Source organism: Liolophura sinensis, chromosome 1, assembly GCF_032854445.1.
Source record: "Liolophura sinensis isolate JHLJ2023 chromosome 1, CUHK_Ljap_v2, whole genome shotgun sequence".
Taxonomy (NCBI): domain Eukaryota; kingdom Metazoa; phylum Mollusca; class Polyplacophora; order Chitonida; family Chitonidae; genus Liolophura; species Liolophura sinensis.
This window is the reverse complement of record NC_088295.1, coordinates 5254951-5273231: the sequence shown is the minus strand read 5'-3', so window position 1 is coordinate 5273231 and position 18281 is coordinate 5254951. Positions and strand designations below refer to the sequence as shown.

The window sequence follows — 18281 nt, the reverse complement described above, 5'->3', positions numbered from 1 at the left end:
TCTCCCGTTCCCAGGCTTCCTCAACCTATAATTTTGGTCATCGTACAAGTAAAATATTCTTGATTATACGGTTTCAAACACACAAAGAAAAAAAAAATAAATACTGAGTAATCGGCCCAGTAAAAATGTATTTGATTGATTGATTTATTTGACTGGTCTCTTATACCGAGAATATTTCACTTATACGCCTGCAGCCAGCATTATGGTGGGAGGAAACCGGACAGAGCCCGAAAATAGTACCGAAAGTACCGAAATAAAAACATAGCCTAACTGAACAGATAAAATGCCACTGTTAAAAAAAAAAGTGTCCTCGCATATGACTGATCAAGTGACATAGAACCGTTTTAATAGAATCGGATCTTCATTCATCCCAGACCAATTAATACAGAACAAGTTTGAGGGATTTTAATGTTTAGTAATTCTTAAACAAGTAATCTAAAAGTGTTCCAGTAGATTTTGATGATTTAATTTTGTAGTTATCTCACCAAGTAACCCAGTACGGTGCTCGATAATTATGGAACTGTCTACCATTTCAGGACCCTATATCTTTTGCTTAGAGAGCCGATCGAGGTCACGAAAGATATATTGGTCGCCTTGCCGCCGCAACGCCTATATGTTGGCCATATTTATCTTTTACATCACCTTCGCACTAACCTTGGTTACCGGTACTTAAGTTATTAGGAATGACCTCCACAGTGACATATGTGATATCAGTTCAATCTTGAAGAGAAATCCACAGGAATCAGCTGTCAGTAAGCTGAAATCTTGGAGTAAGGTATGCTGAAATGCATGGTGAAAGTTTCTTGTGCTACCGGTACAATCATAAACAAGATAGGCTGCAAACTGCCATGTTAAATATACGTATACAGATAAGGTGAAATTGACAAATACACTGTAAAATTGTTTTGTTTCAAATGTTCACAGAAAAAGATGATTTACATAACACATTGTACAAAGACTCATTTGAGATATTTGAGATCAATATTCTTTACGTTGTTGACAGTTTTCTGTACCGCTATCAGATAAGTTTTCTACATCTCTTGGTCTAACAGACTGTAGAACTAGACAGAATCACGCTCTCTTCTCCGTCTGTGTCCGGACACCATGCGACGCGATGGTCCGTCAGCTCTGTTGGTGCACTACTCAGCATCTGGGGCACTCACATCACTAAATATTCATTACTGATCAATACTGTGGTACTCAAGAAGCCATCTAATACAAGTGGTTTATCCCTTAAACAGTGATATTGTCATCTAATTCAAAATAAAAAAAAAACCTGCCTAATATTCATTTACATTTATTTGATTTGTGTTTTACGCCGTACTCAAGAATATTTCACTTATACGACGGCGGCCAGCATTATGGTGGAAGGAAACACATGACCATCCACAGGTTGCTGCCAGACCTATTCATTTACATGTGACATTACTAAGCAAACTACTCTCTACTACATGTATTTGCATTAGCTTTGTATTTAATAGGTATTTACTTAGTTTCATACGCCACTGTTGGAAACCAGAAACTGCAGGACGTATAGATATCTAAACTAACTCTTTGTATAACTGGTCGCTCTGAAAGGTTTTTCAGAGGTAAAGTTTTCTCACATGTGGCATGAAAGACGAATGACCAGCCAAACTGCCTACTTTTTAGGTCTTCATTCCTAACCATCACATATGTGGAGAATACAAGGTTTCACTCTCCAGCACTACCAGTATGTTCACTCTCCAGCAGTACCAGCATGTTCACTCTCCAGCACTACCAGTCTGTTCATTCTCCAGCACTACCAGTATGTTCTGATTATGTTCGCCAGGCATCAATATTACAGTCAATATTTGTATTTCATATTAGAATAACATATCACAGAAGAAGTACAACAAATTTCAGAATGGTACAAAAATATACTCATGTACAATTCATCTAAATTAATGATTAAATAGGCCCATCAGTTATCCTTACAATGCAAAACTGTCATGATGGTGAAACAAGTTGGAATACTCTCATTATACAGATTCAGAAATATTTACACTTACAAATTAATAAAAAAAACATTTACACCTGTAAGGCATGATCACAGAAAAGCTACCCAGATAATTTAATTCATAAACAAAACCAAACAGACAACAGAACAGGACACTATGATCATACCTAAGAACCCCACACTCTACCCCTGGGGTGCTCGGTGTCAGGAAGTGCAGAGGAATGCTCAGGGGCGGTTCACTAATAGCTTGTGTAGGCTTATCCTGAAGTTTAGATGTGCTTAAAAAATCACATAATCAAGGGTTACGCATGTCATCACAGCAATTGGCTCAAGTACAACATATGACTGCTCGAAAAAAAAAAGTCCACACCTAATATTCCCAATTTGGAATTCAGTCAAACATGACTTTGTGGAATGAGTTAGAGTTCCAGAAGCAGACTTCTCATGATCATAATCCAGCAATAGATTCTGATGGCTGACGAACTTTATTCTGGTTTAGCTGGAATGTGCTGAGTATTGCTGCAGTGGCCAGTTTAGAACTCGAGACCTTCCATCCTGAAGACCCAGGCCCACTGACAGGGCAGCTCGTTCACATTGAGGGCAGGCACTGTAATCCTGATCCCCTCCAGCGAGCCTGGACTCCATCGCAGTGGGTTAGGGTATCCCAGTAAGGTCACATTGGTGGCTGAGGTGGTGATGGGGGCATCCAGATAAAGCTGGTTATTCTTAGGCCAGCTGAGAGCGATTGCGTAGACAGTAGAGCGGGTGCCTACTGGTCGTGAGGTGTACCTGTTTAAACACCAGAAGGAATGGTCAGTGCTGATACATCGCATACATATACATGTACTTTCACAAACTACTTATACAATCACAGGATTAAACTGCTGTCATGCCTTCACTGTCTATGCTGGGCCCCTCTGCACGTATGTGCGAAGACGTGCAAGCAACGTGTGGATAGTCGTGGGCTTCCCGTAGGCTTTGCCTGGTTTTCTCCCACCATAAAGCTGGTCGCTATTGTAGGAGTCTAAATACTCAACACAGTACAACACAGAACACTATTCAAATAAGTACATAAATGTTTTCACCGCTATACTAGATGGACTGGACCAGCAAGTGTTAGATTAGTTCTACTAGAATCAGCATACTTCACAACTCAAAAAAAAGAATAAAAAGAAACAGCAGAGAAGTAAAACTACACAAATGTACAGGGAGGAGAATTCATGCATCTTACCAGACATCTGGAGTGACCGTATCATTCTGAAAACGCCATGGCTTCGTGCTGTAAATGCTCTCCCCGTTCACAGACAACCACTGCCCCATCTGACGAAGTCTCTCCTCAAATATGGGCGCTATTCTCCCGTCAGCCGACGGACCCACATTCATAAGCATATTTCCCCCAGTGCTGTAATCACAAGTACTGTGTTTTACTCCAAAGATGGAACATCAATGAGTCAATATATGTATTCACATGAAGTAATCAACACATGCAGACATGCAAATCCTAGCATTATGATACTACCACAACCGTATACTTACCCACACCCCCAGGATACATCAACAACTGCTTAAGTCCAGGATTGAACCAGCGTACACTACACTGGATTGAAGCGTGCACTACACTGGACTGAAGTGTGCACTACACTGGATTGAAGTGTGCACTACACTGGACTGAAGAGTGCACTATACTGGATTGAAGCGTGCACTACACTGAACTGAAGCATGCACTACACTGGATTGAAGCGTGCACTATACTGGACTGAAGTGTGCACTACACGGGACTGAAGCGTACACTACACTGGACTGAAGCGTGCACTGCACTGGACTGAAGCGTGCACTGCACTGTACTGAAGCGTACAATACACTGGATTGAAGCGTACACTTCACTGTATTGAAGTGTGCACTACACTGGATTGAAGTGTACACTACACTGTACTGAAGTGTACACTACACTGTACTGAAGTGTGCACTACACTGTATTGAAGCGTGCACTACACTGTATTGAAGTGTGCACTATGTGATGACTAGTGTGGTCACTAATTGCTCAGTGGCCACTTACAGTGACCAGCACTGACCTGATGGGGATGACGAGAATAGTCAGTAACGCCTCTATGGTCATGCAAAGTCACCAGTACTCACCTGACAGTAATGACCAAAATAGTGAGAAGCTCCTCAGTGGTCAGGTACAGTAACCAGCACTGATGTGACGGTGATGACCAGAGTTGTCAGTAATCTTATTGTCAGTTAAAGTGACCAGCACTGACCCCACAGGGTTGACCAGATTGGTCAATAACTCCTCAATGGTCAGTTAGAGTGACCAGCACTGACCCCACAGGGGTGACCAGAGTGGTCTATAACTTCTCAATGGTCAGGTATAGTTACCAGAACTGACCTGACGGTGATGACCAGCGTGTTCAGTAGCTCCTCAATGGTCAGGTAGTCAGAGAGCCTAGCATTACGACGGTACCCCCAGGAGTTCTTATCAATCGTCATGGCATTCTCCCATTTGTGTTTCTGTAGGATACCTGTAGAAAAAAGCCAGCACAAAATCCTGTTAACATGAACTGAATACCACAGAGACACACACTGAATGGTTTATTACTTCATTATTCACAGAGAATACACTGTATATATTAGCTCACATCTTAATTCCACTTATAGACTGTTTTCTTTCCAGATCCTAGAGTCTAGATCCTTCAATTAACTAATATATTTCCTTCATTTGGGTTCACCATCATACTGAGGACTGTTATACTACATAGATCAGTTTGATAAATGGAAGTAACCACAACAAGTATGTTAACCCTTGACATGTAACTTATAATCTGTCTCCCATGTGACAGAGTTTCACCCACAGGCATGGTGTGCACTGATTGCACTACATGTACATCCAGTTTGAATGGAGAAATGTAACAATCAAAAGAGAACAAAGTGTAAATGACAATGCATTAAGTACCTGAACTGGAGTAATTATTAAAATAACTACCCATTTCTAACTGAACTTAAGCATGCACAAGTTAAGATTATAGGGAAGATGTATGCCAAGTTTCATGGAAATACGTTCAGTACTTTATGAGGGGTTGTATGAACAAAATCTGCAGTCCTTAATGGGTGTAGTTATGAAAAAAATCACCTGACTGTCATTAAACCTCAGCGAGCACAAATTCAGGTGACAGGTAAGATGTATGGTACATGTAAGTTTCATCAAAATCAGCATAGCAGTTTGGGGGGAGATGCATGGACAAAATCGTGTCGACAGACAGATGGATAGAATGGGTGTTTCCAGTATAATTATACCCCGCCGCCTACATTAACACAAAATTTAAATACCTTTCTTCATGAGCCTGGAAGGTCGACAACTCACCTGTCTGGAAGCCTGGAAGGAAGGTCGACAACTCACCTGTCTAGATAAGCCTGGAACGAAGGTCAACAACTCACCTGTCTAGATAAGCCTAGAAGGAAGGCCAACAACTCACCTGTCTAGAGAAGCCTGGAAGGAAGGCCAACAACTCATCTGTCTAGAGAAGCCTGGAAGGAAGGCCAACAACTCACCTGTCTAGAGAAGCCTGGAAGGAAGGCCAACAACTCACCTGTCTAGATAAGCCTGGAAGGAAGGCCAACAACTCACCTGTCTAGAGAAGCCTGAAAGGAAGGTCAACAACTCACCTGTCTAGAGAAGCCTGGAAGGAAGGTCAATAACTCACTTGTCTGGATAAGCCTGGAAGGAAGGCCAACAACTCATCTGTCTAGAGAAGCCTGGAAGGAAGGCCAACAACTCACCTGTCTAGAGAAGCCTGGAAGGAAGGCCAACAACTCATCTGTCTAGAGAAGCCTGGAAGGAAGGCCAACAACTCACCTGTCTAGAGAAGCCTGGAAGGAAGGCCAACAACTCACCTGTCTAGATAAGCCTGGAAGGAAGGCCAACAACTCATCTGTCTAGAGAAGCCTGAAAGGAAGGTCAACAACTCACCTGTCCAGATAAGCCTGGAAGGAAGGTCAACAACTCACTTGTCTGGATAAGCCTGGAAGGAAGGCCAACAACTCATCTGTCTAGAGAAGCCTGGAAGGAAGACCAACAACTCACCTGTCTAGAGAAGCCTGGAAGGAAGGCCAACAACTCACCTGTCTAGATAAGTCTGGAAGGAAGGCCAACAACTCATTTGTTTTGATAAGCCTGGAAGGAAGGCCAACAACTCACCTGTCCAGATAAGCCTGGGAGGAGTGCTAACAACTCATCTGTCTAGAGAAGCCTGGAAGGAAGGCCAACAACTCACCTGTCCAGATAAGCCTGGGAGGAGTGCTAACAACTCATCTGTCTAGAGAAGCCTGGAAGGAAGGCCAACAACTCACCTGTCTAGAGAAGCCTGGAAGGAAGGCCAACAACTCACCTGTCTAGAGAAGCCGGAAAGGAAGGTCAACAACTCACCTGTCCAGATAAGCCTGGAAGGAAGGTCAATAACTCACTTGTCTGGATAAGCCTGGAAGGAAGGCCAACAACTCACCTGTCTAGAGAAGCCTGGAAGGAAGGCCAACAACTCATCTGTCTAGAGAAGCCTGGAAGGAAGGCCAACAACTCACCTGTCTAGAGAAGCCTGGAAGGAAGGCCAACAACTCATCTGTCTAGATAAGTCTGGAAGGAAGGCCAACAACTCATTTGTTTTGATAAGCCTGGAAGGAAGGCCAACAACTCACCTGTCTAGAGAAGCCTGGAAGGAAAACCAACAACTCACCTGTCTAGAGAAGCCTGGAAGGAAGGCCAACAACTCACCTGTCTAGATAAGTCTGGAAGGAAGGCCAACAACTCATTTGTTTTGATAAGCCTGGAAGGAAGGTCAACAACTCACCTGTCTAGAGAAGCCTGGAAGGAAGGCCAACAACTCACCTGTCTAGATAAGCCTGGGAGGAAGGCCAACAATTCACCTGTCTAGAGAAGCCTGAAAGGAAGGTCAACAACTCACCTGTCCAGATAAGCCTGGGAGGAGGGCTAACAACTCATTTGTCTGGATAAGCCTGGAAGGAAGGTCAACAACTCACTTGTCTGTATAAGCCTGAAAGGAAGGTCAACAACTCACCTGTCTAGATAAGCCTGAGAGGAAGGCCAACAACTCACCTGTCTAGAGAAGCCTGAAAGGAAGGTCAACAACTCACCTGTCCAGATAAGCCTGGGAGGAGGGCTAACAACTCATTTGTCTGGATAAGTCTGGATAAGCCTGGAAGGAAGGCCAACAACTCACTTGTCTGGATAAGCCTGGAAGGAATGCCAACAACTCACCTGTCCAGATAAGCCTGGGAGGAGGGCCAACAACTCACTTGTCTAGATAAGCCGGGAAGGAATGCCAACAACTCACTTGTCTAGATAAGTCTGGAAGGAAGGCCAACTCATTTGTTTTGATAAGCCTGGAAGGAAGGTCAAGAACTCACCTGTCTAGATAAGCCTAGAAGGAAGGCCAACAACTCACCTGTCTGGATAAGTCTGGAAGGAAGGTCAACAACTCACCTGTCTTGATAAACCTGGAGGGAGGTTAACAACTAACCTGTCTGGATAAGCCTGGAGAGAAGGTCAACAACTCACCTGTCTGGATCATTCTGGAAGGAAGGTCAACAATTGACCTGTCTGTACAAGCCTGAAAGGAAGGTCAACTACCCACCTGTCTGGATAATCCTGGAAGGAGGGTTAACAGCTCACCTATCCAGGCGTCGACATAAGAGGCAATCAAGTGCCAATAGCCTGTCTCCTACGCGTAAATTCAGGGGAAGGAATTTTCGATCACCATGTAAACTTCAGGGGAACGATAATATCACATGTTGGGAAGTACCGGTAACAACTCACTTGTCTGGATAAGCCTGGAAGGAAGGTTAACAACTCACCTGTCTGGATAAGCTTGGAAGGAAAGTCGACAACCCACCAGCCTGGATAAGCCAGAAGGAAGGCCAACAACTCACCTGGATTAAAACGATCAGAACAGGTGTAGTAATCACCATGCTGACATGTTGATCCTTTACCCCATCGGTCATTCACAACAATCGTGTCCTTCACTGGACTGCAAAGTAAGCATGCTGCTTATCAGTACACACACTTAAGGTTCAAACATCTTTGGTGAATCGTGAATGGTGCAGTGTACATGCTTACTGATGTCTAGCCTAGAGAACTTAACTTGGGTGTGTTCAACTGAAGTAGTAATAGGAAAAGAGAAAGATGTATTCATCCTGTACACATAGAATGACATAAGCCAAGTGTTATCTAAATATGAGGAATTATCCTATATACACTATTTGTGGCAAACTGTCACTGTAGAGATACAAGTTATGTTGAGCTTCATTACCTATGGCATACTGACCACTGCAGAGCCATATTATAAGTAGGCCTACTATGAAGTGTTGTATACCTGTCAATATAGAACCATGCTATAAACTGTGTTCAGTTCCGGTAAGTCTGGTACACTTGTCATTATAGAACCATGCAATAAACTGTGTGGAGTTTCAGTAAGTGTGATATATCTGCCGTTGTAGAACCATGTTATAAACTGTGTGGAGTTCCCATAATTGCGGTGTGCTGGTCACTGTAGAGCCATGTTATAAACTGTGTGGAGTTCCAGTAAGTGTGGTATACCTGTCATTGTAGAGCCATACTATAAACTGTGTGGTGTTCCAGTAAGTGTGGTATACCTGTAATTGTACAGCCATACTATAAACTGTGTGGAGTTCCAGTAAGTGTGGTATACCTGTCATTGTACAGCCATACTATAAACTGTGTGGAGTTCCAGTAAGTGTGGTATACCTGTCATTGTAGAGCCATATTATAAACTGTGTGGTGTTCCAGTAAGTGTGGTGTTCCAGTAAGTGTGGTATACCTGTCATTGTACAGCCATACTATAAACTGTGTGGAGTTCCAGTAAGTGTGGTATACCTGTCATTGTACAGCCATACTATAAACTGTGTGGAGTTCCAGTAAGTGCCTGTATACCTGTCATTGTAGAGCCATACTATAAACTGTGTGGTATTCCTGTAAGTGTGGTATACCTGTCATTGTACAGCCATACTATAAACTGTGTGGAGTTCCAGTAAGTGTGGTATACCTGTCATTGTACAGCCATACTATAAACTGTGTGGTGTTCCAGTAAGTGCCTGTATACCTGTCATTGTAGAGCAATACTATAAACTGTGTGGAGTTCCTGTAAGTGTGGTATACCTGCCACTGTACAGCCATGCTATAAACTGTGTGGAGTTTCAATAAGTCTGGTACACCTGTCATTATAGAACCAAGCAATAAACTGTGTGGAATTCCAGCAAGGGTGGTATAGCTGTCATTACAGAACCAAACAATAAACTCTGTAGAGTTCTGGTAAGTGTGGTATACCCATCATTGTAGAGCTATACCATGAACTGTGTGGAGTTCCAGTAAGTGCAGTACACCTGTCATTGTAGAGCTATACCATGAACTGTGTGGAGTTCCAGTAGGTGCAGTACACCTGTCATTGTAGAGCTATACCATGAACTGTGTGGAGTTCCAGTAAGTGCAGTACACCTGTCATTGTAGAGCTATACCATGAACTGTGTGGAGTTCCAGTAAGTGTGGTATACCTGTCATTGTAGAGCTATACCATGAACTGTGTGGAGTTCCAGTAGGTGCAGTACACCTGTCATTGTAGAGCTATACCATGAACTGTGTGGAGTTCCAGTAGGTGCAGTACACCTGTCATTGTAGAGCTATACCATGAACTGTGTGGTGTTCCAGTAAGTGTGGTATACCTGCCACTGTACAGCCATGCTATAAACTGTGTGGGGTTTCAGCAAGTCTGGCACACCTGTCATTATAGAACCAAGCAATAAACTGTGTGGAATTCCAGCAAGGGTGGTATAGCTGTCATTACAGAACCAAACAATAAACTCTGTAGAGTTCTGGTAAGTGTGGTATACCCATCATTGTAGAGCTATACCATGAACTGTGTGGAGTTCCAGTAGGTGCAGTACACCTGTCATGGTAGAGCTATACCATGAACTGTGTGGAGTTCCAGTAGGTGCAGTACACCTGTCATTGTAGAGCTATACCATGAACTGTGTGGAGTTCCAGTAAGTGTGGTATACCTGTCATTGTAGAGCTATACCATGAACTGTGTGGAGTTCCAGTAGGTGCAGTACAGATGGCATTGTAGAGCTATACCATGAACTGTGTGGAGTTCCAGTAGGTGCAGTACACCTGTCATTGTAGAGCTATACCATGAACTGTGTGGTGTTCCAGTAAGTGTGGTATACCTGCCACTGTACAGCCATGCTATAAACTGTGTGGGGTTTCAGTAAGTCTGGCACACCTGTCATTATAGAACCAAGCAATAAACTGTGTGGAATTCCAGCAAGGGTGGTATAGCTGTCATTACAGAACCAAACAATAAACTCTGTAGAGTTCTGGTAAGTGTGGTATACCCATCATTGTAGAGCTATACCATGAACTGTGTGGAGTTCCAGTAAGTGCAGTACACCTGTCATTGTAGAGCTATACCATGAACTGTGTGGAGTTCCAGTAGGTGCAGTACACCTGTCATTGTAGAGCTATACCATGAACTGTGTGGAGTTCCAGTAGGTGCAGTACACCTGTCATTGTAGAGCTATACCATGAACTGTGTGGAGTTCCAGTAAGTGTGGTATACCTGTCATTGTAGAGCTATACCATGAACTGTGTGGAGTTCCAGTAGGTGCAGTACACCTGTCATTGTAGAGCTATACCATGAACTGTGTGGAGTTCCAGTAGGTGCAGTACACCTGTCATTGTAGAGCAATACCATGAACTGTGTGGAGTTCCAGTAGGTGCAGTACACCTGTCATTGTAGAGCTATACCATGAACTGTGTGGAGTTCCAGTAGGTGCAGTACACCTGTCATTGTAGAGCTATACCATGAACTGTGTGGAGTTCCAGTAGGTGCACTACACCTAATAATCAAGTGTTCCTTAATTCTATGATAAATAGGTCTACCAGTTTCTCCAAAATATTCACCCACACACTCGTATGCTACGTCGTAGATGGTTTTCTTACTGTTTTGAGGTTCAATATCTTTGACATTTTTCAATGTTTCCCAATATTAAAAACCCAAATTATGGTTGACATATGTAGATGACACCTTTCTAACATGGGATCATGGTAAACAGAATCCTCCTTCATTCTTACAATGTTTGAAATCCATACATCAGTCTATTCAATTTACCATGGAGATGGAAGGAAACCACAAACTACCGTTCCTAGATGTTTTAGTTGAATGAGTAGGTGAATCCAGGATTAACATTAGAACTTCAGTTTATGGCAAAACTACACATACTGCCCTCTGTTTCATTATTTACCAGGTCATTCTAATGAAACTAAACTTGGGGTATTACATAGATTACCTATACCTATACAGTTTGTGATAAAGAATGCCTGCAAGAAGAACTTTATCACTTAACTGATGTGTTCTTAGCCCATGGTTATGAAAAACGTAAAAATCATCATATCATCAAATCAAAGAAAGTTAGTGATACAAAAACACTTGAAGAGAAACCAACACGACTCATAAAATTACCAAATGTCCCAGGCTTAAGTGAAAAAGTTAAGACATAGACTAACTAAGACATATTTTTACGTAAGGAAGATTTTCGGGTAGTTTTTAATACAGGAAAGCATTAGGTAATATTTTGAAAAATGTCAAAGATACTGAACCTCATAAAAGCAGAAAAAATATTTACTACATAGTGTGCGAGTGTGGGGGTGAATATATTGGAGAAACTGGTAGACCTCTGTATTACAGAATTAAGGAACATATGAAGGCTGTTCAGACAGGTTGACCCGTATCAGTATAATGGCTCATGCGGGGCGTCTTACTTGCCTTCGGAAGCAGCACTAGATAAAAAAGCCGTGAAAATCTGTCCGCCAACAAGGAAGCACATTACATACCTTCTAACGTTTCCTTTGTCATTGTATGACTGAAAAATTGTTGACTTCATCATAATTATTGAACCCACATACAACCATAAGTGTTAAGCAGTATATAAGTCGTATACCTGTCATTGTAGAGCCATGCTATAAACTCAGTAGAGTTCCAATAATTATAAGGGGCTTCCCAATCACCATCAGACCAAATCAATTCTGGCTTGTAAGCATTCACAATCTCATACAACTCTGGCATGGTCTTCCTCTGTAAAACAATCAGAGTCATCTTATACAGTTATTTTGATGCGAAATATTGATGCAAACACAACTCTAATGGAAAATCTTTTGCTATTCATTATTGTGAAGGGCATTGGAAGAAAAGCACAAAAAACGGGAAAGAAAAATAAAAACCAAACAACCAACATAAACACTGTTTAATGCAACAGATGATGTTGCATTAAATGGAATGCAACAGCTGATGTTCCAACTATGAAAGCTGTGATGAGTCAGATCATTATGTAGGCAATGCTTACAGTGCTAATGCACCTACATATTTTTTTTTAAACCTTTTATGACAGAATCAGTGAAAGAATACAGTATCTTCACTGATTTATTTATCAATAAGATTTGAAGACTTTTCAGTGACCATTTTTCTGCACACCCTGGTTAAACTTCATGTTATCTCAGTTAATTTTGTGTATTATAATCTGTTATATAATGAAATTATGATATGAATTACAGGTTACAATATTTCTGCAGTTTGGTGTTCCGACAATATATCAAACAATGGATACATGTATGGCCATCGGTATTTCACTTACAGCCACAAACTCCTGAGTGGTGAAGTTGTTCTTCTTGTCGCTCAGGTAGAGAGGGTGGAACCACTCAAACAGAGAGTGATACAGTCCCCAATGTAAGCCAGGCTTGCTGCGCACAGCATTCGCCAGGTCACCTGAGAAGGTAAAAACACCACATTACAGGCACATTACTTCTGTATATTACAGTAACGGAATATTTATGGCTTCTCATATGAAACAAGGGTTCTGCTTCCTCTTTCTTAGGAATATTGAACACAGTTTACCACTAAATATGGGCAAAAGCACCAATACCACATCCAATACCATCATCATCAGAACACCGTGATACTGTCATCATAATACATCTAGTGATGTATAGGCTGTAACATCATCATCAGAACACTGTGATACTGTGATCATAATACCCCACACAATGTGCTAATAGTAAGGTACAGGCTGTACCATCATCATCAGAACACTGTGATACTGTCACCATAATACATCTAGTGAGATATAGCCTGTAACATCATCATCAGAACACTGTGATACTGTCATCATAATACATCTAGTGAGGTATAGCCTGTGACATCATCATCAGAACACTGTGATACTGTCACCATAATACATCTAGTGAGGTATAGCCTGTAACATCATCATCAGAACACTGTGATACTGTCATCATAATACATCTAGTGAGGTATAGCCTGTGACATCATCATCAGAACACTGTGATACTGTCATCATAATACATCTAGTGAGGTATTGCCTGTAACATCATCATCAGAACAATGTGATACTGTCACCATAATACATCTAGTGAGGTATAGCCTGTAACATCATCATCAGAACACTGTGATACTGTCACCATAATACATCTAGTGAGATATAGCCTGTAACATCATCATCATAATACATCAAGCGATGTATAGGCTGTGACATCATCATCATCAGAACACTGTGATACTGTCATCATAATACATCTAGTGAGATATAGCCTGTAACATCATCATCAGAACACTGTGATACTGTCACCATAATACATCTAGTGAGGTATAGCCTGTGACATCATCATCACGTCACTGTGATACTGTCACCATAATACATCTAGTGATGTATAGGCTGTAACATCATCATCAGAACACTGTGATACTGTCACCATAATACATCTAGTGAGATATAGCCTGTGACATCATCATCAGAACACTGTGCTACTGTCACCATAATACATCTAGTGAGGTATAGCCTGTAACATCATCATCACGTCACTGTGATACTGTCACCATAATACATCTAGTGAGGTATAGCCTGTGACATCATCATCAGAACACTGTGATACTGTCATCATAATACATCTAGTGAGGTATAGCCTGTGACATCATCATCAGAACACTGTGATACTGCCATCATAATACATCTAGTGAGGTATAGCCTGTAACATCATCATCATCATAACACTGTGATACTGTCACCATAATACATCTAGTGAGGTATAGCCTGTAACATCATCATCAGAACACTATGATACTGTCACCATATTACATCTAGTGAGGTATAGCTTGTAACATCATCATCAGAACACTGTGATACTGTCACCATAATACATCTAGTAAGGTACAGGCTGTAACATCATCATCAGAACACTGTGATACTGTCATCATAATACATCTAGTAAGGTACAGGCTGTAACATCATCATAAGAACACTCTGATACTGTCATCATAATACATCTAGTGAGGTATAGGCTTTGACATCATCATCAGAACATCTAACAGAATGTGAGATATGCTCTGACACTGTCATCATATTGCTTCCCACAAATGAGACATACATGTAGGCTGTGATACTATCATCACATTACCTCACAAAATATGACATAGGCTGTGACACTGTCGTCATATTACCTCACAACATGTTAGATAGGATGTAACAATGTCAAAATGTGAGATCTGCATGCCTTAAAGGAGAAGAAAACATAAAAATGATGCCAAAATCGGGTGAAACAGCGTCAAAACTTATTTGCAAATATGATCTTTAATTTTTTTTTTTTGATTTTTGTTTCAAGAGGAAATGGTATTTTAAAATATTTCTGTATAGTGAGTATTTGGGACCAACTTTTGGTATTGATGACTGCTGCAAAATGATGTTCTAAAAAAGGATGTGATACTTGTCTAATAAATTTATTTGAATGTAAATTTGTAGCTTATATCGAAACATATGTATTTAACCTAAATTATGATAATATTTATGAACATATTAATAATACAAATATGATCCAAATTGAGGTTTAATACATTTGTTGACTAAAAAAACAAATTCTTGTGCAAAAATATTTATTAAACCTGTGTTGAATCCTCATTTATAACATTTTTAAACAAAGACTATAAACACGAAAAGGTGGTCCCAAATATCCGCCATACAAAATTTTTTTCAAGTGTCTTTTTCTCCTTAACAAAAAATCGGAAAAAAAAATATTGAAGACCACATTTAGGAATAACTTTTTCATTAACTCTTTCATCTGAACTTTATATGTCATTTTTATGTTTTCTCCACCTTTAACCATCTCAGTGACTCACCCACAAGGTCCCGTTCTGGTCCCACATCCATGGCGTTCCAGTTCCAAGAGACGGGGGAAGGCCAGTTTGTGAATCCCTCATGGTGCTTGGAGGTCAGGACCACATATCTGCATGGTTTATATACAATGTGTGTATAGTTAAGCTGCTGTACGTGTAGGTGCCAGCAAACTGAAATCTTAGTTCAACAAAGGAGTTACATCTAGCGCCATTTATTTTGCCTACCAGCAGACAATCTAAAATTAACTATGATTAAAACTTGAAGATAGTTATGTATTGAGAAGTTGACACATTATGTTGCATCTCAAAATTCTTTATATAACTGGCCATTTCTTCTGATTGGATTACACTAATATCCCTCTGCCTGGTACTATGGAGATACAGGTAAGCTTGGGGAGGTGTTGAAGCCCGTCTAAATTAGCTGGGCTTAAACAAGCAAGAACATTTTCTAGCATTAACAGATTATTGGCTGGTTTTGCTTCAGCATCTAAAATTATATGACGTTCTCTGCCCAGCACACTCCAACCCCATCATCCCGCTCCCCCACCCATTACACACCCCCTTGATGTGGTACTTTATAATGACAGCAACCACAGCAGCTAACCTCCCATACATACACACAAGTAACCTACTACTACCCACTACAAGTAGGCCCCCATATACTGTACTCACTTAGCCCCCTGACGGCTTCGCCTCCCATACATACACATGTAGCCTACTACTACCACTACAGTAGGCCCCATACTGTACTCACTTAGCCCCCTGAGGCTTCCGCCTCCCATACATACACAGTAGCCTACTACTACACTACAAGCAGGCCCCATACTGTACTCACTTAGCCCCTGAGGCTTCGCCTCCCATACATACACATGTAGCCTACTACTACCATTACCAGCAGGCCCCATACTGTACTCACTTAGCCCTGAGGCTTCGCCTCCCATACATACACATGTAGCCTACTACTACCACTACAAGCAGGCCCCATACTATACTCACTTAGCCCCTGAGGCTTCGCCTCCCATATATACACATGTAGCCTACTACTACCACTACAAGCAGGCCCCATACTGTACTCACTTAGCCCCTGAGGTTTCGCCTCCCATACATACACATGTAGCCCTACTACTACCATTACCAGCAGGCCCCATACTGTACTCAGCCCTGAGGCTTCGCCTCTCATACATACACATGTAGCCTACTACTACCACTACAAGCAGGCCCCATACTGTACTCACTTAGCCCCTGAGGCTTCGCCTCCCATATATACACATGTAGCCTACTACTACAAGCAGGCCCCATACATACTCACTTAGCCCCTGAGGCTTCGCCTCCCATATATACACATGTAGCCTACTACTACCACTACAAGCAGGCCCCATACTATACTCACTTAGCCCCTGAGGCTTCGCCTCTCATACATACACATGTAGCCTACTACTACCACTAACAGCAGGGCCCATACTGTACTCACTTAGCCCCTGAGGCTTCGCCTCTCATACATACACATGTAGCCTACTACTACCACTACAAGCAGGCCCCATACTATACTCACTTAGCCCCTGAGGCTTCGCCTCTCATACATACACATGTAGCCTACTACTACCACTAACAGTAGGCCCCATACTGTACTCACTTAGCCCTGAGGCTTCGCCTCTCATACATACACATGTAGCCTACTACTACCACTAACAGCAGGGCCCATACTGTACTCACTTAGCCCCTGAGGCTTCGCCTCTCATACATACACATGTAGCCTACTACTACCACTAACAGCAGGCCCCATACTATACAAACTTAGCCCCTGAAGCTTCGCCTCCCATATATACACATGTAGCCTACTACTACCATTACCAGCAGGCCCCATACTATACAAACTTAGCCCCTGAAGCTTCGCCTCCCATATATACACATGTAGCCTACTACTACCATTACCAGCAGGCCCCATACTATACTCACTTAGCCCCTGAGGCTTCAAACAAACTGGCCCACTCGTTTGGGTCAAAGAATTCGGCTTTGAAATTAGGAGCGAAATCGGGATAAGAAAATCCCGGGGGATAATTATCTGCCATATAGATGACGTTTCCTGGGACACCATTCTTCCAATATTCCCAGAACCACTCCGAAGCTCCTTCATTGCCCACATTTCTCTGGCCATAACTGGGCACAGAAAACACGCCCCAGTGGAGGAATATCCCCAGTTTTGCCTCGTCATACCAGGACGGCAAGGGTCGCTGATCTAATGAGGACCATTCCGGTAGGTAGCGGTAGGCTCCGACCCATGGCTGAACCAGACACAGCGCCACAAACAACAGCCTCGCACAAAATCCAACATCACTCGTCAAAGTCATGGTCAAAATAAATCTACTGTCTCTCAAGGCACAACATCGCTTGATTGCACGTGACGCTCAAGGGAGATAACTCTAGGAGTTACTTCCTATTTTCAGACAAGGGGCTGTGCGGCCGCCAAATGAAAGATAAAAATGCGTTGGCATACACCCCATGGTCCAACTTTATGGTGTAAAGATGACACGCATTTCAAATCTTTATTTATTTTTACATTTTATCTCGCGTGTGCAGTATGGATCTTTATTTTGTCTTGCACACAGTAAGTCTTTTCTGTATCGTAGGCCCTACTCCGGACTAATATAATATAGGCCTACCAGTATTAATATACATATATATATATATATATATATATATATATATATATATATTAATACGGGTATATGATATAGTCCCAGGTCTTGTACAATATTGGGGCCTATACCGTTACTAATATAGGCCTATACCGGTACATGCCTGCATGTATACAGATCTCAAGTATGCCAAGCACGCTTCAAATCCAACTGACGCACGCAAATTGTAGATCGGCATTACCTCGATCAACTGTCCCAGTACAAAAAAGCTTTGGGATGCTAGATGACTGGAGATGCCCTGAAATCGTTTTATGCTCCACGTACATGTAGATTTTTTTCTTCTTCACATACATGTTGATCCATTGCAGTTTAATGTGCTTAACAGTCCATAGTGGGCATGTGTGTGTA

At 41.9% G+C, this 18281-nt stretch overlaps 1 protein-coding gene across 1 annotated transcript; it reads right to left on the bottom strand.

The window, feature by feature from the left end:
- Positions 1 to 384: 384 nt before the first annotated feature.
- On the bottom strand, positions 385 to 17602 carry LOC135467455 (alpha-L-fucosidase-like). The gene is made up of 8 exons (XM_064745231.1): positions 17194 to 17602; positions 15241 to 15347; positions 12692 to 12822; positions 12002 to 12135; positions 7919 to 8016; positions 4368 to 4500; positions 3210 to 3380; positions 385 to 2767 (listed from the first exon to the last, which is right to left on the bottom strand). Exons 1-8 carry the CDS (start codon positions 17583 to 17585, stop codon positions 2512 to 2514), a joined length of 1422 nt encoding a protein of 473 aa, XP_064601301.1. The 5' UTR covers positions 17586 to 17602; the 3' UTR covers positions 385 to 2511.
- Between the last annotated feature and the right edge of the window lie 679 nt (positions 17603 to 18281).

What these genes read in the sequence shown, in the direction of transcription:
- LOC135467455 (XM_064745231.1), bottom strand. Translation starts at nt 17,585, where the DNA reads ATGACTTTGACGAGTGATGTTGGATTTTGTGCGAGGCTGTTGTTTGTG. An exon ending in ACCAGAACGGGACCTTGTGG is followed by an intron (nt 12,823 to 15,240) that starts GTGAGTCACTGA and finishes TTACCTTCTCAG; the next exon opens with GTGACCTGGCGAATGCTGTG. An exon ending in GCATGGCTCTACAATGACAG is followed by an intron (nt 8,017 to 12,001) that starts GTATACGACTTA and finishes CTTACTTTGCAG; the next exon opens with TCCAGTGAAGGACACGATTG.